Source organism: Echinops telfairi, unplaced genomic scaffold, assembly GCF_000313985.2.
Source record: "Echinops telfairi isolate 266 unplaced genomic scaffold, ASM31398v2 ScPeMD7_1;HRSCAF=3_0, whole genome shotgun sequence".
Classification (NCBI taxonomy): domain Eukaryota; kingdom Metazoa; phylum Chordata; class Mammalia; order Afrosoricida; family Tenrecidae; genus Echinops; species Echinops telfairi.
In genome coordinates, this window is record NW_022103896.1 from 26,595,864 (window position 1) to 26,618,718 (window position 22,855).

General features: G+C 37.5%; 1 protein-coding gene across 2 annotated transcripts in view; it reads left to right on the plus strand.

Annotated features, from left to right (window-relative positions):
* The window catches only part of CSMD3 (CUB and Sushi multiple domains 3), a 1,328,144-nt gene that overhangs the window by 550,331 nt on the left and 754,958 nt on the right, over positions 1–22,855 (plus strand). For both annotated transcript variants that reach the window (XM_045286022.1, XM_030887469.2), the window contains one exon: positions 16,432–16,556. In XM_045286022.1, coding sequence (XP_045141957.1) covers positions 16,432–16,556 — 125 coding nt within the window. The remainder of the gene's footprint in view (positions 1–16,431; positions 16,557–22,855) is intronic.

Here is a 22,855-nt window from a genome sequence, read left to right on the forward strand (position 1 = left end):
GGCCTAGAACCGATTAACCGCGATAAATGAGGGTTCACTGTATTGAAGATATCTGTACAACTTGATTTACAAAAGCTGTTCTGGTTATGTTTTCTAAGCTCATAGAACATTTGCAAATGTAATTTATGTAGATACTCAAATTGATTAGCCAATCTAGGAAAATAATGTTATAAATAATAAGCTCAAATACTTAACACTAGGAACAGATTTGGGGGAGTTTAATGCTTTATCAACAATCCTGTCCTTATGGTATCCTCATTACTGGATTTTTAAAAAAAACGTTCCTTTTTTCAATATGGTGAAAGTTTTTTAAGATAAATAAAGTAAAAAACTTTAGGCCACAAATAATTTAAAGCATGGTAATAGATTGTTATATACATTTTTCCAAAGCTTTTTAAATCATATTTTAGTGGAAAAATCTTATACTAAAAAGAAAAGTAAGTAGTCCTTCATTTGTAATCATTAACAGTAATAGAAAATTGAATACAAATACTAAAGACTAATTGGTCATGTTAAATTGGTCCATGCAACATTTGAGTAATTATTGAACCTTAGAATTCTATGTGGTTTTGTTTAAAAGCATTTAGCTAAATCAAGTATGTAGAATTCTGTTGTTAAAGACAAAAACACTTTGTGACTTGGATTTTGTAGGACCTTAATTATATGATGTAATTGGGTGATTATAAGTATTAATGTAAATGAAAATAAGAAGGGGGCATGTGAAAATGAAACACAAGTACAAAAGTTGCCTGAGCAATAGCTGGCTTTTAAAATCTAACCAATATAGGACAAAGAAAAGATGCACAAGTGATTTACAGCTAGGAAAGAAAGAAAAGTGCTAATAAATAGGATATATAAGTAAAAGAGAGGAAATCTATATACTGGGGGCTAGCAGCATCATGAAAGACTCTGCGGAATTATCAACTACTCTTAATTCTATTCCCCATTAGCCAACCCATCAGGAGACTTTCATTTTACTTACAAGGCACATTCTAAATCTGTCTTATATTTTCCATTTCAATTTAAACCTTCCTAATTCAAGCCAGTACTGTCTCTCACTTGGATCATGAAAACATTCCAAAATGATTTCTTTCTTACTACTACTGCCAACTATGATGTGTTCACCACTCCATAGCCAGAGTATTATTTTTAAAACACAGATCAAATCAAGTTGCTTCTGCCTTAAATACTCCAATGACTTCCACAAAATAATCTTTGTACAACATGCTTCTTTCTTCTTCTTTGAAGCCAATATGGACCATTCTCTAAAGGTTCCAGTCTGATTCAGCTTTATTGACTTATTATCCTTTTCTGAAACATTATTAGGGCATTACTTGAGGGTCCTTCCACTGCATACCAATACCAGCAATACTACTCTCTCTCTCTGATATTAAGATCTCATGTTAAATGTAACTTCTCAAAGAGTCATCCTCTGACCACACAGCCACTCTGTAGAGTACTAGCGGTAGAGTACTATCCGAGTACTAGAGTGAAAAACCAGGAGGAGTCCTGGTAGTGCAGTGGCTATGTGTTGGGTGGTTAATCACAAGATCAGCAGTTCAAAACCATCAGCCATCTCAGGGGAGAAAGAAGGGGTGTTCTACTCCTCAAGTTTTCACTCTGGTACGCAGATGCTACTCTACAGAGAGTTTCTTTGATTACCCACCCCCAATCTGTTCACAGATTTTTTCAGTACATCTGAGCTAATCTTTTAATTTTTTGCCCTTAAGCCCAGTGATTGAATGACTCATGCTCTATTGCTCTTGGAGTGGAGAAATGACCACTGCAGATGATTTCCCAAGCATTGTGTTGACTTTAGTCTACCACATCCTAGCATAAAGTGAAAGGATGCTAAGAGAGCCAAGTCTTTCAGTATTTGAAAAAGCTTCAAACCTATGCATAAGGTTTTGCCAAAGTGGTCCTCAGAAGCAAGGATGGCAAGACTTCACCTTTTATACTTTTTGCATATGATCAAGACAGACCAGTTGGCTAGCATGGAGGGGGGATGAAGACAAAGAAGGCCCTCTGTGAGATGGATTGACACAGAGGCTGCATCAATGGAGTCAGGCATAAGAACAACTGTGAGGCTGGTGCAGGACCATGCAGTTTCCTTCTGCTGTGCATCTGGTCACTGTGTTTCAGAGCCAGCTCAATGGCACCCAACATTAGCAACAGCAGCAAAGCTAAGCCACAAATCATGAAATCCACTGTTCTTCAGAAGATGATGAAGCATAATGACACTCTGCAGCAGGAAGGAGAAAAAAATTCTCTGCCATTGAGTGGATTCTGACTCCTGGTGGCCCAAAAGGACAGGCTAGAAGTGCCCCTGTGGGCTTACAGGAGGAGAACACCTCTTCCTCCCATGAAATGGCTGATGGTTTTGAACTGCTAGCCTTGTGATGACCAACCCAACACATAACCACTACACTACCAGGAGACTTCCAAAGAAAGTAGATGCCAGAGGTCTTCTCCTTCTCTTCCTTTAATAATGGGGTGGAAGCCTGGTAGGGTGCAAAGACCTGCCATGCTTTCAGTGAACAAATGTCATTAATTCCTTGGGTTCCATTGACATCATCTCTCCCTAGAAAAAGGTCTACTATGTTTTCCATTTAACATGTATTGATAGTTTTTCTCTCCTCAGTAAAATGCAAAGCCTTTGTGAGAAGGAATTTCCTTCTTCTGTTCACCAATATATCTGATTCTTAAAGATGTGTGTTTTACAAAAGTTTGTTTCCCCTTTGTCATTTCATAATTTTGTTCTGGAAGGAAAGTCTCCATAACCACATATGATAGTTGCACGGGTAACAAAACAATGTACTCAGTAATAACCAAAATAAAGTTTTGTTTAGGAATTATAGACATATTATATAATACTTTAAGTATATTTATCAGTTTAAATGCCTGTATTTTTTTACATGCCTGTTTCAAAGACAATAACGTTTGTCACTGAAGTTCAACTGAGGGAATCGTGCCCTCCATGAACTCACCACGCTGAACGCCAGCCTCTAGGGGCATGCATCAGAGCAGTGGGGGAAGCAGAGCAATGAGGTCCTCAGGGATAGAGGTGGTGCCGGGGCATAGCACCCCATCAGACTTGACTGGAAAGCACACGTGAAGGAAAACAAACTGACCCTGAACTATTCATACGGTTATATATGTATGCATGTGTGCATGTTATTGTTGTTGTAGTCATTGTTTTACTTTCTGTTGTTGCTTTGTTGCACTCAATCTGGCAATGGTACATAGTATGTCTACCTGGAAGGGATAGGTGGAATAGACAGGCCAAAAGAAAGAACAGCATGATGAAGTTCAATAAGAGGGCAGATAACAAAATTAGGCTAGGTTTACAGATCTTTCCAAGGTCATCAAATGTAATTTATATCTTTCCAGTGTTTACAATATATCAGACATTGTGCCTGTTTTTCAGGATATAAAGATAATACAACAACAGTATAGAAAAGTAGAAAACAAAAACAACAACAAAATAAAAATTATAATGGAACATAAGTGGAGAGAATAGAACTTTAATGAATGAGCAGAAAATTAACTCATTAATAGTATATGTCCCATCGAAGCAAGCACTTAAGTCATTATTATTAACTAAAATTTCTTATTTTATACAATAATTTTAAAAACTGTTTTAAAATAATTTATTTTTCACGTTATTTTTAACAGAAAATTATTAACACAAGTATTCACTCATTCATGGTTGCAGGGCAGAGGTCCTAAGGATCCTCCGAAGAGAAGTCACGTCTGTAGCGCTGTTATCAGAGGCTGGCTTTTCCCCTGTAGAGGAGAAGGAATGGTGGTTTTCAGGCACATGCTAAAGCACATAAAATAATACAGAGCTCAGTTCTTATATCACACAATACGGGACATTGAGGTATTGGTGAACAGACTATATAATGTAGGTTGTTATATGATGCCAAGTTATAGATCACCAAGTATACAAGAGAAAAGGATGCATTCCCAAGTGATGGAATAGAATTCTATTATGTATTTTCCTCATCATAAAATAACATCTAAACAGAGAAGATCCTATGGAAATTATATAGATATGATTTAGTTTTATTATGTAAGATCTCCAAGAGAAAACAATCATTTGTTGATAACACATCAGCTCATTAACAAAATTGTTGAGGACCAAGGCTCTTTCTTTTTAATTTTTTTGTTCCATCATTCTCAGTGCATTAGTTTTGAGTCTTGTGCATCTCCATCACATCATGATGAGATGCTCCTGCTATTTTAGTTCCTAACATTAAGCACTCCATAGGGACAAAAGGACTAAGCGCAGTTTCGTCTTGAAGCCTGTCTTTTTGTTTTGGAAGGAAAGTATCTATGACCAACTTCAATATAATAGACAAGAACTTGTAAATCTTGGAATTCTTGCAACAATCATTTGCCAAGAGGAATGATCAACATATCTGGTTTTGACCAATCAAAATGTCTGTCCAGGGTCTGATGTAGAAATCAGGAATATCCACATTTCTTCTGAGTAATGACCACTGTACTATCAGTTTTCTCTAATGTGGTGACTTGTGTAACTGTAATGCTAGAAGTCATGCCAGCAGTATTTCAAATATCAGTAGAGTCACCTATGGTGAGCAGGTTTCAATGCAGTTTCTAGACTAAGAACAGCTCAGCAGAAGGAGAAAGCTGTCCATTTTTAAGAGATTCCCTACTGAAAACCCTAAGAATGACCGCAGAACGCTGTGACCTGTAATGCCAGGACATTGGCCTTCAGGTTGGAAAAAATTCAAAATACAAGTGAAGGATTGCTTTCTAAGGTTGACCTTTGTGGAATGTATGGAGTAAAGCTTTGGGGGCTTTCATCTGCTAATGCGACAAAACTCAAAAGGAGAGAAACAGTTGTAAACATCCATTAGTAATCATAACATGGAATGTACTAATTATGAAGTTAGAAAAATGGAAATCATCAAAAATGAGATAGAATGCATGAAGATTGATATCCTAGGCATTAGTGAGCAGAAATGGACTGGCATTATCTATTTTTAGTCATAAAATCACATGGGTTTAGGGATAGGCATTTGCCTAAGAGAAATGACATCACCTTCATTGTCAAAAAGAGCAGTTCAAGATCTATTTTGAAATATAATGTTATTTGTGATAGGACAATATCTAGATGCCTAGAAATATTATTAAACTTCATGAACTAACCACTAAAGTTGTGGTTGAAGGAAGGTGATGAAAGAATTGAAGATTCTATCAACATTTTCATTTTGGAAATGTTCACACATGGAATAAAGATAGCGATTAGGGATTTGAATGCAAAAGTTGAAAACAATGAGAACATGATCTTGGTGACAAGTTAATCTGCGGATCGGATGACAGAATTTTGCAAGATCAATGATTCATTAAAGATACCTTTTTTTTTCAACATGATAAGCAGTAACTACACATGGGCCTTGACAGAATACACAGGAATCAAATTGATAACATCTATGGAGAGCGATCATGGAGAAGTGCAATATCGTCAACCAAAACAAGATAAGGCTGTGCACTGGAGCTGTAAATATGTTCTAATTATAGTTACAATTGTAAAGTGAAAGCATGTGTACAAGTTTAAGTTAAAGCTGATGAAAATTAGAGCAAGGCAAGAGGACCCAAAATAAGAGGTTGAGTTAATCCACCTGAATTTATAGAATAGTTCAAAAACAGATTTGTCATTGAATAGTAATGAATGAAGGCTTTATATATTGTGAGATGCCATCAAAAATATCATACTTGAAGAGAGAAGGAAAAAAAAAAACAAGAAAGGAAAGTCCAAAATGGATATGAGGAGACTCTAGAACTTACTCTAAAATATAAAATAAAGCAAATTAAAGAAAAAATATGATAAGAGAACTGAACACAAAATTCCAAAGGTCAACATCAAAAGACAAAGTATTATAGTCAAATATTTCAAGACCTTTATTTAGGAAACCCAAATGGAAAAGCATGTTCAGCATTTTTCAAGCTGAAAGAAATAGAGAAAATTGTAAAGTTTTGAGCTGAAATACTGACAAATTCTATAGGCAAAACATTGAACAATGCAGGAAGCATCAATGTTTGGAGGAATACACTCAATAAATAAAGAAATAGTTAACATTTAACCATTTCAAGAGGTAGCATATGATAAAAACTTCTGGTACTGAAGGAAGAAGTAAAAGCTGTACTAAAGGCATTAGCAGAAGACAAGACTCCAGAAATTGATGAAATACCATGTAAAATGTTTCAACATGCCAATGAAGCACTGAAAGGACTCACTAGTGTAAGCCAAGAAATTTGGAAGACACCTTATTAATCAATCAAAAGATCCATATCTAAAACTGATACATGTTTGTGACATAACACAAAGAGGATATTGTAAAAAATATCATTATTATCATATACAAGTAAATTTTTTTTTGTTATTGTTGGAAGTGAACTTGTTGGTCACAGACTCCAAGTCCATTTCAGTGTCACTTTCCTCTTTTTGTCTTGCAGCTGCTCAGACCACGGTTTCGGTTTGAGGGCTAAGGAATCTGGAGGGTACAAGTCAATTTTTATTGATGATTAGCCAAGAAGGGTTGTGGGGAGAAGACGGGTGCACCAGTCAGGGTGCAATGTAGCACCGATGAAACATACAGCTTTCCTCTGGTTCTTTAATGCTTCCTTCCTCCCACTATCATGACCCTAATTCTACCTTACAAATCTGGCTAGACCAGGGCATGTATGTGGGTACAGATAAGAACTAGAAACACAGGGAATCCAGGGCAGATAAACATCTCAGGACCAATATTGAGAGTAGCCATACCAGGAGGGGAAGGGGAAGGTAGTGGGGAGAAAGGAGGAACAGATCACAATGACCTATCTATAACCCCCTCCCAGGGGGATGGATGATAGACAAGGAGGTGGGGAAGACATCGGACAGTGCAAGACATGAAAAAATAATAATAATTTGTAAATTATCAAGGGTTCATGAGCGAGGGAGTGGGAAGGTGGGGGAAAGATGAGGAGCTGATACCAAGGGCTCAAGTAGAAAACAATGACAACATATGTACAAATGTGCTCAAGACAATGGATGTATGTATGGATTGCTACAGAAGCAGAACAAATAGAGTATTGTATAGGAAAGTGCTCTGTAAACTAAAATTCTTTATATGACTGTTGTAGTAAAGCAACCTTTCTTAGTATGGCTCTTAGATCCCTAGTCATGTAAGTTTCACGGAATAGCGGTGGGAGCCCGCAAATCTGGTGTAGAGGTTCAGGGATGCATCAATTCTGTTGGTCCATGGAGTACAGCAGCAATCTGAGAAAGGAAGGAGCAGAAGATTGATAAGCAGAGTGTGAGAGCTCCCTACTTGAAGAGGTGGAGGCAGCAGAGGCCCCTGACACCACAGCACAGGGACCAGGAGACAGAGTCGGAAAGCAGCAGTGAGCCTATGAGGCAGGAAGGGCAGCACAAATTCCATGAGACAGATGAGCCTGTCATACTGAACAAAAGAGAATGCACAGGGCTGTGTGACTGAGAGGCTAAGGACTAGAAAGAAATGTGGCGACTGGCATGGCTACGAAGAGGCACGGCTCTAGACCAAGAACTGTATCCTTAATGTTTCCATACCTGACTTGTGGTAAGCTATGGATGTCCTGACAAGCTATTATATTTTAAGTGATTGTAAGTTCTGTGGACATCTAAATTAATTCTTGAACCCAGTAGAACAGTAGACTGTCCTGAGATGGTTGATGACAGAATAAGATCAAGAAGAATGGAGTGTGGAGTCACATCTGACCTTTACTTCTTAGGAATTGTCCTTGGGGAGATGGGAGATGCGGCTATGGTTTTCCTCCCCCTGAGGGCAGCTAAAAGAGGTCAAACACGTCTCGGAAACCTTTTCTTCACACACTGCTTCTTTAAACAACTCATTCCAAGATAGAAAGAAAAAGATTTTATCACTGTCAATAAGTCATAACTGTGCTTAGTTAATCTACACCTGTGAAATATTTTCTTACTCTGATGTTATTAGACTTTTAATTTTATGAGTGTAATAAAACAAAGGCCATGATGATCTTTAATTCTTTCATGGAGACAGATTTTAAGTAGAGTTAAAACTCTTTCAAAATACCTAAAGAAATATAATTTAGATGCAGAAACATATTTTGAAAGTAAGAGTATAATGATTCCATTAGAGTAAAATTTAATAAGAAGATAGTTCTGCACTCTCTAAGCAATTGAGAACATGCGATCACATTTATTCTCTGCTCAGAATAAGAGAGTGACTACTCAAGAGTGAGAAAGAATAATAATGATGGAAGTAATGAAGGGAGAACGATGGAGTCCAGAGCCTGGAGGAGAACTTGGTCTCCTTAATGAAAAGAGACAATTGCTCTGTTTTTAGTAGAATGAAGAAAGAATGGCTTTGAATAAGATCAGGACTGGAATTAGGATTAATAAACTATTGACACTGTAGGACTTAAAGTGGTTTTAATCTTTTTTTTCTTATCTTAATACCCACATTTTCTATAACATTTTAAAATAACTCATTAGTTTTTAAAATATACAGAATATCTTATTTTAAAATCCCCCATTCAAATTTCAACTTCGTGGAAAGAGTTTGTAAATGTCTGATGTGCAGTCGCTCAATTTTAAAATTGCTCATTTAAACATGTTTAGATAAGCATATGATTTCCAAATAGTTTAATGTGACATCAATGAGGATATTTTGGTGATATTCATTTTGTACAGACATGCTAGTTGGATCTTAACCTCAGAAATGAAGTTCAGATATTTTAACTTTTAGATCCTTGATGTGTGAATATTTTCTCCCTATACCACACTATTTTGGGGGATGGGGGTGGCGGGGAGTGGCGGGAGACATGTATCTGTTTCAGTGTTGAATTTCTGTGTCTGTCAGAAAGGGTCTAAATCCTTAAATCAAACAAATAAACAAGCCTGAAGCAATGCATAAACATAAAATAGTGTTATGATATTTTCAAGATTTCTTGCTCCTCTACTTCTTAGCTCATTTTTAATCAAAACACCACAATTTGTCTTTTTATATTTCAGTATTTATTTATTTGATTGGCAACAAAATTATAGTTTAGTTTCTTGGGTCAAAATAGAGAAACAGATTTTAAAAGTCTTCAAATCTTCTTTCCCTGGCAGTTATGAGTTTTAGTGTGTTTGGGAAAAGTAGGGATCATTTTTTAAAAGATGATAACTTTCAAACATATGCCATCAGAATCATACTCATTTTCCAAATAATGTCATTACACATCTTGTTTGATGCTTTGATACATTAAAAATCATTTGATTTTTTAATGTTTTACCTGATGAAATAAGCTAATAACCTGATAGTCTTCATCTGTCAGGACACGGCAGCTGTCTCCATAGTGGTAACAGAAATCAAGGTAGCTCCAGCTTGTTTTTCGCCACAGTCGCATTGCAATAACCAAATACTGCCCTAGAAATACCTATATACCTTAAAGGAGATTTAGAAATAGTTTTAAGTTTAACTCAGATATTACAGAATTTCATAATGTGGAAGTAGTACATTTATTCAAAGTACTGCTTTGCTGGGCACTATTGAGTTGGGTTGATTCTGTAAGTGATTCTATAGGGTGCTTGCAGATACCCAATAAAGAGATTTTCTTTCAATAGTGGCAATAAGATTAATAACTTCAGTCAAAGAAATGTGCAATAAATGTTTAACTTGTTAGCCGGTGGGACACTGCAAGAAAAACTGTTAACTAATTCAAAATATACCTAGAAAATTGTATAACTCAGAAGACTATAATCCCTGTGTCTAAAATATCAGTTATGATGATATGAAGTATCATTTAACTAAAGGTACACTATTGAAGTAAACCTCTGCCTTCCCAAAATTATTTGGAAGCTCCTTCTATTCTTTTTTCTGAACAGTTTTTCTCCCTCAAAGCTTTTGCTGTTTAAGAGAAGCCCCAAATCTGTAGCAAATCTTTTCTCCTGGTCACGGACTTGCTGTGGGCAGAGGAAAGCACATTTAAATTTGAAATACGGAATCATGGAAAACTTCCTAGGTGACCTAAAATTATCTCTAATTTCTAATTAGAAGAAAATGAAAATTGCTGCAAGAGGAAATGTGAGTAGAGGAAGAGGAATAAGAAAATATTAATTATAGATAATGGGTTTTGAATACATGATATATAGAAAGGAGATATGTAAGATAGGTAAAAATGTTATTATAAATACTACTAGTAAATATATCTTTCTTTTAACGTTTCACCATGATTAGAAGACATGGAACAAAGGATATGAATACTAAACTCAGATGGATCTTAGTTCAAAGAAGAAAATAATAAAAAGATATTTGTGTTTTATTGACTATGCAAAGGCATTTGACTGTGTGGATCATAACACTAAAAAGGGTTAGAATTCCAAGACAATTTATTGTGTTCCTACTGAACCCATACCTGGATCAAGAGTCAGTAGTTTAACTAGAGCAGGGTAAACAGAGTAATTTAAAATCATGAGAAGTGTGTGTCCAAGAAGTATGCTTTCACCATACATATTCAATCTGGATGCTGAGAAAATCATGAGAACTGAACTTTATATAGAAGAATTTTGCATCGCCTTGGAAGAAAGAATATTAACCACCTGCAACATGTTGATGGCACAAACTTGCTCACTGAAAGTGAGGAGAACTCTGGGCATTTGCTGATGAAGATCAAGGTCAAAAACCTTCAGTGTGAATTACAATTCAATGTAAGGAAACTGGATTTTGGCTTTCCAACTACCTTAAAAACTGGACCAATAGATTATATCATGACAAAATAGAAAAGATTAAGTTATCAAAATTTTCATCTTGGTTGCATGCACAATTAATGCTCATGGAGCAGTGATCAAGAAATCAAACAATGTCTTTCATTAAACAAATATGCAAATCTAAAGGCCTCTGCAAGTCACAAGAGCTCTTTAAAGTGCTGACGACTAAGGCTGTGACTTTGAGGACGGAAGTGACTCTCTCCGTAGCCATGGTGTTTTCAACCAGGCTACGTGCAGGCAAAAGTTGGACATTGAACAAAGAAGGGCCAAGAAAAAATGATGCATTTGAACTCTGGTGCTGGGGAAAGAATATTGGGAGGACCACAAACTGCCCAAAGAACAAACAAATCTGTCTTGGAAGAAGCACAATCCGAATTTTCTTTAGCAGGGAGGATGGCAAGGCTTTCTCTCATACATATAAAATGGGCTTGTTGTCAGAAGATACCAGTCCCTACAGAAGATACCAGGCTTGGTGAAGGGGAGGGGCAGTGAAAGAGACAGAAACCCTCAATGAGATGAATTGTGACAGTGGCTGCAACAACAGGCTCACCCATAACAATGGTGAAGATGGTGTCCAACCAATCTATTTTTTCCCTGTTATGCATGGCACTTCTCTGGGTTAGAGCTAACTTGAGGGACCTAATAAACTCTCAGGATTTCTGGAGCACTAGAAGAACCCAGTCATCTAGCCAGGGAATTTGGAAGACAACTACTTGGCCAACTGATAGGAAAAGGTCCATATTTGCACTAAGTTAAAAGAAAGCTGACCCCATAGAATGCTCAAATCATAGAGAAATACCATAAATATTATACAAGTAAAAGTTTGCTAAAGATGATCCAACAATTACTGCAGCAGTCCATGTACAGGGAGCTGCCAGAGGTTCAGGCGAAGTTCAGAAGCTGACCTGAAAATAAGGGAAATCATTGTTGATATCAGGTAGACCTTTCCTGAAATTAGAAATACCAGAAATATATTTATTGTGTTTTATTGACTATGCAAAGGCATCAGACTGTGTGTACAGTAACAAAATATGTATAACCCTGAGAAGACTAGGAATTCCAGAGCACTTCATTGTGCTCATGTGGAAACTGTACATGAATTGAGAGGCATTTTGCAAACTGAACTAGTGGGATACTGAATGGCATAAAATCAAGAAAGGGGTGTGTTGCAGCTGTATCCTGTGGCCACACCTATTCAAACTGCATGCAGATGAAATAATCTGAGAAGCTGGGACTCTGAAGAAGAACGTGGTGTCGGGATTGCAGGAAGGCTTATTAACAGCCTGCAATATTCAATGACCCAACCTTGCGTACTACAATTCAGGACTTGAAGTACTTGCTGATGAAGATGAAGGAAGGCAGCCTTTATTATGGGTTTCAACTGAATGTAATGGGTTTCAACTGAATGCAATGAAGATGCAGTTTCCAGCAATTGGACCAGTTTATAGCATCCTGATAGATGGAGAAAAGATTGAAGATGTCAAGGGTTTTGTTTTGGGTGGATCCACAATGCTCATGCAATCAGCAGTCAAGAGATCAAAGAGGTGTTGCGTTGGGTAAATCTGCTGCACAAGGCTTTTATAAAGCCTTGAACAGCAAGGAGGTTATTTTGAACATTGAGATTTGCCTGACGCAAGCAATGGTATTTTCAGTTGCCTCCTATGCAGATGAAAGTAGGACACGGACTAAAGAAGACAAATGGGTACATTTGAATTATGGTGCTAGTGGGAAATATGGAAGCCGCCATTGACTGCCCAAAGAATAAGTCTGTCTGGGAAGAAGTGCTGTCCGAAAGCTCCTTAGAGGCAGGGATGGCGAGACTTCATCTCATGTATTTTGGACATGGTGTCAAGAGACGCCAGTCCCTGGAGAAGGTCATCCTGCTTGGTAAAGTAGAATGGCAGCAAAAAAGAGGAAGCTTTGGGCAAGGTGGATTGACACTGTGGATTCCACCATTGATTTAAGCATGGCATGTTTGTGAGGCTGGCACAAGACTGGCAGTATTGTAGTCTGCGGTGGATAGGACTGCTAGATGTTGGAAGCAACTAGATGGCTCCTAACAAGAGCAGCAATGAGTTGGAAAGAACTCGAACACAACAATAAAACATCTACCCACTATCAGGTCATCACCTCTATATAAGCTTAAATCACTGCGCTAGCTTGTTTACCAACTTTCTGCTTCTACCTTTGTCCATTTAAATTTGTTTCTTCATTGATAAGATAATTTTGAATTATCAAGAAATATGCTGTCTTCCCTTTGGCTCATATTTGTACAAAAGCTGCTCAATTATCTCAACTTACAGGTCAAAGGCTTTATGACAATAGCCTTTTGGTTGTGATTCTCATTTATAGCTACTCCATGTGACAGAGCAGAACTGCCTCATGGGCAAAGGTCAGAAATGATCTATGTGCCATCTCCAATTTTGCTTACTTGAATTAATTTTATACCTTTCTACTTTTCATTGGCTGTGACTTAATCATATTGTTTGATAATTCTTTGATATCTAAACATATGATTTTGATATTTATTAAATACAGTAAATAGGTTCTTGCCTCCGGAAATGTGTTGGTCTTTCCCATTTGGCTCTCAACTCTCCGCTTCTTATTCAGAGTGCCGTTGTTCACTTCTTTCAGTCTCTGCAAACCTCGCCTCGATAACGCAGTCTTCCCTGATTCCCCTTCAGAACACTCTTTATCATTCCGTGCATATATCACTTTAATGCACTTTTCGTTATAGTACTTACCATCAACCACCATATTACTAACATATTTACTTTGCAGTTTAGAGTTTTCCTTTCTCTATGGAATACAAACTCCCTATTATATTCCGTACAATCGGTAGGCTGGAACTTGCTCATTCTGCCCCATGCAAATGGCTTGTTCAATTCTCAGGAACGTGGAGTGCCTGCTATAACATTACCATAATTAAAAATTAAATTTAAAAACTTGCAATTCAATAAATTACACAGAACAAGTGTAATTAGTGTTAAAATCCCATCATATTATAATGATTCTACTCTATTTTGTGCAGTTGAGGTGATTTATGTCTGAAGTACCTATAGGGTGAAAAATCACTTCCCAAATCCACCTTCAGTGATTTGAAATTGTTAGATAAACATCAAACAGATTGAAAGTACCCATAGCATGGAAATCAGCACATGTTCCATAGCAAGGTCTGGCCTTCTCCAGAAATCTAATTATTATACATTTACCAAGACACCACTTATTTGAATGCATAATGCCTGGCACATAATAGGCACAAAACAAATATTATTGAATGGAAGAATAAATGATGTCCCCAAGCTGAACTCCAAAGTGGAAAACAAATGTTGATGCCCTGATAGCAGCCATACAGCTCGTCCTGGGATGATTTTTCATAGCGTCTCTGCTGAAAGAAATCTGCCGTGTAAAACAACACTGAAGTGTATAATTTAACTGATTGCAAAGAACACGTGAAGTAGAAAGTTCACGAATTTTTAACTTGGATTAAATGCATTCATATAACATTAGCTTAGGTCATTAAAAATATATTGAAGAAGACAGAGAGTTTAGTGGAAAATATTTCTAGTCCATTTTCCATCAAAATTCATACCACACCCCCTCTATATAAATAAAGTACCAGGGCTACTTCTATTTGCTAGCTCAAGAGAAAACAATGAAAAACATTCACCTTTATTTACGAGAGCAGGGGTAGAAGGTGAGTCAATGAGCCCAAGGAGCAATTTAAATTGTTTAAGCCAAGAGTCAGGTTGTCCCACTCTGGGCATATAGATCTCTTGAGGCATTAGGTTATTGCAGACAGAAATTGGTAGTGTTAAAGCTGCAAGTGAAATATTGTTGTTTGTTTTTCATTGTAAAAAAAAGAAACCCACCATGAGGCTTGGAGAGGCCCAAGAAGGGCCTGGAGGTAGCCTCATGCTGGATGCCCACACAATTCTTTCTTCCATGATCAGTCACTGACGGTTCATTTTTTTTCAATACTTTTCTGGAGTTTTAAAAACAAAATACTTAATATAAGAAGAAAATGATAAAGAAAAGAAAAATGGTTTAAAAAAGACTAGATGTCCTTACACTTAGCCATTGTTTCCTAAATAAACCCTTTTGTCATTCCCCAAGCTTCTCCTTAGTGTCACTCATAGTGATTACAAGGCGGGCAGCTAACCACAAGATCAGCATTTCAAAAGCACCAGTCACAACAGGGGAAACATACAGCACTTTGGACTCCCATCAAAAGCTGCAGTCTCAGAAACCTACCGGGCTGTTCTACCAGTTCCTAGAGTGGCATGAAGAGGCATCTCTGGGAGTGACTTTGATTTAGGTTTCAGTGTTGACTAGCAGCTGGATAATGTTTCCTCTCCTCAGTCAGATAGTTACTGTTTTATATTTGGCAAGCCAAGGGATCACCATTGAAACCCTTCAGCTCCGCCACAACACCACTAAATAAAAAAATAAACAGAGAAACCCAGCTCACTGCCACAATTGCCAACTCATAGGACTTAGAGGATGAGGTTACAAGGGCCTCTGTGGGTTTCCGGGTCTGCACCTCTTTCTCCTGAGACAATACTAAAGTAGCATAAGTTATATTTAGGTGAACTAATCTGGCTCCGGTCCAATAAAACTTTATTTATGGACACTGAAATTTGAATTTGATATTATTTTTATGTTTCATGAAATATTTTCTTGGGTTTTGTAGACATCTCAAACCCATTTTTAGCCCCCAAAATGCAAAAAGAAAAATAAACAATGAGCCAAATGTTGCCTGTGAGAAATTTGCCAAAACCACGCTTAGACTATTTGTCATTTTTGTATAGATCCCTATCTAGTAATGACTTTCAACCATTTTCCTTCAAATGGCTACGAGGCATGTGTTCCCCTAGAAGACAAGCTTGGGCAGCAAACCAGGACTTGTTCCGGTGCAGACTGCGTGGGAGGGTGGTGGTGACAAGGGCAGTGAGGGAGAGGGAAAGCGAGGAAGGAAGGGAGCACCACAAGGTGTCCAGGGCCTGTCAGGTGTTCCTGTGGATAAAGCATCAGTTGATCACTGGGAGAGAAATGAGATACAGCAATGGATGTAGATATTCTCCTGAAGAGCTTTTGATGCCGTCTGAAGGAATATATACTTTATTTTCAGCTAGTCACCCACTATTTCAGAAAAAAAAATTACCTGTAGTAATTAGAGCAGACATTTTATAACCATATACATTTGCATAAACATATATGTTTATATCCATATACAAATATATTCCTAAATACAAGTACATGCTAGAGAAGCACTGTGTTATGATATGAACACACATACTGGAAGTCGGGTCATGGTGTCTACAGTTAGCTTTACGTGTACTGACCACAGTCTTAGACTGGGATTGTTAGTCAAAGATTTAACCTTGGTTTCCACAAATAAAAACAAGACGATGATAGCTGTACATTTTTATAAATTCTGCTGAGATATGCCAGTTAGTGATTTACAGTAGACTCACTTATTTATCCTTCTGGTTACTCATCTCTAGAAGTTTTACTTCCACACTTTATTTCATGCTAAGACAATTGGGTAGATATATTTAGTACATTGGATATTGCTGTTAGAGGTAGAGCCTAATGATTATGCTACATATTTCTGAATCTATTTCAAATCCTCTGTTCACTTTTAGCCTTGGATCAACTGTGCAATTTTCTTGTGATGAGGACTATGTCCTTCAGGGTGCAAAGAGCATCACCTGTCAACGAATAGCCGAAGTCTTTGCTGCTTGGAGTGACCACAGGCCGGTGTGTAAAGGTAAAAAAAAGTCTTTATAATAAAAATTATCTTAGTACGGTTGAATAGCTGGATATTTATTCTACTTAAAATTTAATATATTACATTTAAATCTTTGAGTTGCAATTTAATTTTTATTTTTAAAAGTCAGCCGCTCATGTCTTGAATATTTGTTGAAAATCTGTCCCATGTAAATCACTGTACTAAATTCCTAAGGGGTTCTAACTTAATAATATGATAACATTTAACTTAATCATCAACTCTGTAATATAAGAACTTGGAAATTGTTTATTAATCACAAATTACCTTGTTATTGGCTGTGGTATGGATTTGTTTTTAAGCCGTAATTCCACTGAACTCATATACTTTCCCATTGTAGTTGCTCATGTGTTTCGTAGCAGTGGTGCTGGTTCAGTGGTGTTACAGTTAAGTTCTGTAGTGAGTATTTTAAATGGAATCAATCAATGACTGTCCTCGCTTTTGATATTCTCAGTAATTTCAGATAGAACAGTTTTGTCATTTTGTTTTAAATAACAAAGCAAGAAAATGACTCAGAGCAATTTAAAATACCCAGGAGACAATTTATTATGGGAAAGTTATTTTTTTTTTAACTAGGGGGAAAAAATGAAGATGAAACAACCCACACAGGCCAATCGGTTTTCTAAACAGGAGTTCAAAAGAATGAAAAATGTCGATCTGGTTTTGTATTAGATTTTAATAAACAATGTTCATTGAGTAGCCAGAGCTGATTATAAGGGACAGTGCTTAATACTGTGGTATTAATGTCATCACCTTTTTTTAGTGTTGTTCTGACTCACACAACAACAACCCCTCAAACTCACTGGCAGGAAGTGGATCCAGACTCCTATCCATCTTAGAGGACAGATCAGAACTGCCCCTTTGGGTTTCCAAGACTTCAACTTTGCACAGGAGTAGAAAGCCTTGTCATTCTCCCACAAGCAGCTGGTGGTTTTGAACTGCTGTCTTTGTGGATCCCACCTCAAGGCTCAAGCACTAAGCCACCAAGACTCCTATCTGATGGTATTCACAATAGAATAAAACGCAGTTTTCCCTGTGCCATCCTCTCAATTGTTCTTAGATGTCCATCCATCTCCATGAGAGTCTCGCTTTTCCCGACCCTCTAATTTACTAAACATGAAGTCCTTCTCCAGGGACTAGTTTCTCCTGATAACTATGCCAATGCATTGAGGTTTGCAAGGACCAGGCCATTGAGGTCAGACTGATACCTAAAAGCAAGCACTCAGTGACCAGTAGAAATAAAAACGTCAAGCTTAAGTAACTGCCACTGGCTTGAGATCAACAGAATTGTTAGGTTCCTGGAGAGGGTTACACCTCGGTTCTTTGCTTTGTACACTGAAGCTGAAGCACGTTTTGTAATCCAAGTGAGTTTTAATGGCTGCATTAGTCTGGGTATTGTAGAGAAACAAATCCACAAAAATGTATATGTATCAGAGAGAGTTTTATATAAAAGTTAAGTGCACATCAAGAAAACATCCCAACCCAGTGCTGCCCAAGCCCACAAGTCCAACATCAACCCATATGTCTGACACCAATCCACAAAGTCCTCCTCCATCTTACAAAACACACGCAATGATGCCGACTGCAAAAGGAAAGCTGAATCAGTGAACGTGTAAGCATCTCAGTGCTGGCAGGGGTCTCCACACGGCTGCTCCAGCACCCAGGGCTCCATCGGGGTAGGTCCATGCAGCTTCTCCTTGGGGATGTCTTGCAGGAAGTGAGCATTGCCAACTGAAGCAGGGAACTGCTAAGGCAGCTGCACCCTGGTCAGACCATCAGAAAGCAATTGACCAGAGAACTAGAAAGGCGAGGCTCATGGAGCCATTTATCCCTCTGCGTTTCAATTAACCCTACAGGTGTTTATCGGCCAGGTTGGTACAATAGACTAACTACCTCAATGGACAAGACAAGTTTCAGATTTTATAGTCTCAAAGTGTACACGCTATTTCTGGAAAGCATGCCAAGCCACCAGGAAGGCATGCTGGGTTCACAACTGGACACAGACAACCACGTGGAAAAGAGCATCCACACTTGAAGAGCTGGTAGTGGGGTGATAATCCCAGAAGGCCAAAAGCCCAAGAACCCAAGAGGCTAAGAAAATGGGGGCCCAGAAACAAGAACTTTTGAGCCAAGACATTTTCAGCACCTCTGGTTGGAAAGGCATGGTTGAAGGTCTTGTTTGACCATATAGGCCAAGTTAGGTCCACCTGTGTGATGTACCAAAGGTAGAGGATAGGTTTTAGGTTACACCTGTTCTAAGGGTCCTACTCTGTTCGTGCTCCATTTGGAGTCTTCCCATAGGTGTCCAAAGGCTGCCTGATTTCTTTCCAACCTCCTCTTTGGGGGCCTTTGCAGGCATGGGAGGGACAACCCCCCTGTCCGTAAGCTAGCTACCTAACAGAAATAGCTGAAATGTCATGGAGGAAATTATTTTAAAATATGAATATATTATCACTATGTAGAGCTATCTGTTTCACTTCTTCTGTTTTACTTTCCTCATTCCTCGTCGACTATATTTTCATGATTTACTCCATTTACTCAACTTTTGGCTTTCTCTGAGTATGAATTCTAACTGTGGAAATTAAATACTTTTCTGTCTTAGACCCACCCCCACCACCTTTCTTCAAAGAACGCAGTTCCTTACTTCAAAACCTTACCAAGCTGTGCTTGAACATGAATGCTCAGGCTGACTGCAGGTGTACCTGATTACTGTTGGCTGTTGTTTTCAATATTAGCATCTCTAGTTTTCCATGTGTCAACACACACCCTTCCTGTAGGTTTCCTTTTCTCTCAGGGAACATCTGTGGTGAGTCAGAGTACCTTGTAGATCCCTGTCAGGTACAATGGGCCTCATGTCGTAGGAATAGAGAGAAGATCCAGATTTGAGAGGTTCTAGAGAAGGAAAAGTCAGAGTATTTGAGAATTGGTAGGATAGAGAAGAAAGTGACCAGAAGGAGCCGAAAAAAAATGTTTTTCCAATCTATGAGACTAGAAAGAGCTTGTGCAGTTCATAACAATGAAAAAAACAACAACAACTGATCATTGGAGTACATTGTCATCACTGGTCTGATTTAAAGAAAATTTTGGAGCAAAACCACTGTGGTAATCACTGTATGGTCTCTATCTCTAATCCTCATCAGAGACCAATAGTGGCATTAATATCTACATTTTAGAAATGTGGAACATGAGGCTCTAAAAGTTGCAGTCACTTCTCTAAGTTCAAAGGATTGACAAATGGCAAATTCCTTTATGAAATCTTTTTTAAATGTGGAATGGTGAGACAGACTCGATTTCAGGGTCTTTACTTGGAAATGGGAAATGTTCACATGGAACCCCATTTATATTCTATCACATGTCCATGGCAACACAGAGTAAAAATGAAGTAAAAGAAAATCTTTATTTTTCTCAAGTTAAGTAGAAATTCTCTGCCTCTTATACTTACTCATTATTTCTCCATTTCCAAATAGATGCAAGAGAACATGTTGTGTAAGAAAGGAGAAATAAATGGAAAAGAGATAAAATGCACATGATAGTAAAAATGTGATACACATATTAGTACACATATTTAAGAATGATTTATTTTCATATTATCACTTAAACATCAATTAAAAACTAGCTGTCTAAGCAAGTAGAGAGACCGAACAGTCTTCTGAACGCTAATCGCCATGGAAATAACAGCATTCCAATGGCACATGAAGGTTCACACTTCTTCCCTGACATTGAAATCTGAAATAACCTGCATTGTTTATTCTGAACTGGACACGAAAGATACGTATTTTCAATTTTTTCTAACAATGTCCTCCAATGAATAGTGGAGGAACTGATTTCTTCTAGTGCTTTGTCTTCAAAATGAGGTTATAACCGCAGCAAGGGACAAGACAGTAAAGAAGTCACTCATCAGAAATGATAGGATCCAAATACCCTATTTCAATAGCACTTAAGCTGCATGTGTGCATTTTCAATGACCAAAAAGAAAGGGAAAATAATGAATTTTTTAAAGATTAATTTTAATGTGGGAACAAATGGTCACATGAGAAATAGATGTTATGGGTAGATCATAGAATTTTAAATCTACATAAAGTAAGATGAATGCTATAACCTTCTTTTTGTATCCAAGGCGTTCACTTTGATAAAAAGAATGAATCATCTGTATGATGGTTAAACATTTTTTCAAAGGCAGAAATAATGTGTCATATTATTTTTTGTTATTTTTTTTCATAAGCCCTATATCAATTGGAGCAACTTTGTAGACTTGCATTTTTAAATATATTTGTTGAAAAGTAATGTTTGCTTTCCTTTTCTTGGTTCCAAAATTACATACACGTATACACATATACACATTCAACAATAATGACCTGGGAATTGTTTTAAAAAGCCTTGATATTATTCCATCTAAATTTCGCATCATTTCTGCAGACATGAATCATTTATGCATAGCTCTATTTTCTCATTGCATGCAAATCATGTGTGTGGCTGATAAAGTACATTTTTGCTATTAGAAATTACTGGCTGTGGTTCTGGAAACAGAAATGGAAGGAACATGATGAAATAGTAATTGAAGTCTTAAAATGACTCGCCACTGTGAGTCTGCACAAAGAATACTTCTCCTGTCTCCTGGGTGCTTGAGCAGAATAAATATGCTTTTTACCAAACAGCAGCATAAATAGCAATATCAGTGCACTGCACCTTTGAGCAGTTATAAAGATAGTTGCTATCAATTGCATAATTGAGCAATCATGAAGTTACAATTTTTAAAGAGACTAGAATTTCACAAAATCCAAAGATTATCAATTAAAAAGAGCAATTCAGATTAATATTAATAGATGTTGCAAAAATTAGAGCAATTTTTCATCCTTAAATGGAAAATGTGTATGAGATATTAACCACAGAGTGGGGGGAAGAGATATTAACCAGTTTGCAACCATGTAAACAATTTGTCCTATGGTGGAAATTAGGTAGCGGTGGTGTGGCTGCTAGGTGCCATCAGATCAGTTCTGACGCATAGAGCACCATTGCCCAACAGAACAGAACACTGCCTGGTCCTGCACCACACTCACCATTGTCATTTTGTGGATGCCCATTTTGCAGCCACTCTGTCAATCCATGCTGTCCAGGTGTCATTCTCCAGAGACTGATCTGTCCTGACAACGTGTCCAAAGTATATGAGAAAAAGCTTTGCCACCCTGGCCTCTAAGGAGCATTCTGACTTTATTCTTCCAAGAGAGTGTTGTTGTTGTTGTTGTTCTTCTTCTTCTTTTGGCAGTCCATGGTACTTTCAATATATTTCAACAGCTCCAAAATTCCCATGCATCCATTCTTCTTCAGTCTTCCATATCCAATATCCAAATTCACATGCATCTGAGGCTATTGAAAATGCCATTGCTTGGGTGAAAGTGACAGCGTTGCTTTTCAACTTTAAAGAAATCTTGTGCAGCAGATTCATCCAATGTGATGCATAGTTTGATTTCTTTATTGCTCCTTCCATGAGCAGTGATTGTGGATTCGAGTAGATAAAATCCTTGATAACTTCAATCTTTTCTGTTTATTGTGATGTTGCCTATTGGTTCCATTGCTCGTATTTTGGTCTTTACACAGAATTGTAATTCATACTGAAGGCTGCAATTTTTCATCAGTAAGGGTTTCAAATCCTCCTCATTTTTAGCAAACACGGTTTTCTCATCTGCATATCTCAGGTTGTTAATAAGACTTTCTCTAATCCTGATGCCCATTCTTCATATAATCCAGTTTTCCTTATTATTTTCTCAGCAACAGATTGAATATGTATGGTGAGAGATTACATCTTTCCTGATGTTAAACTATGCACTCTCACCTTGCTCTGTTTGCACTAAACTCTTTATCCACTTATAGGTTCCAAGGGAGCACAACTCAGTGTTATGGAATTCCCATTCTTCGCAAGGATAGCCACAGTTTGTTATGATCCACACTGTCAAGTGGTTTTGGAAGAAATTAGGTAAATAGCCAAAAGCTGGAACTTGAAAAGATAAGCAGTCTTATTTTTTTTTAAATCATTTTATTAGGGGCTCATACAACTCTTATCACAGTCCATAAATACACCAATTTTGTAAAGCACATTTGTACATTTATTGCCCTCATCATTCTCAAAACATTTGCTCTCCATGTAAGCCCCTGGCAGCAACTCCTCCTTTTTTTCCCCTCCCTCCCCAATCCCCCCTCCCTCATGAACCTTGATACTTTATAAATTATTATTTTGTCATATCTTGCCCTGTCCGATGTCTCCCTTCACCCAATTTTCTGTTGTC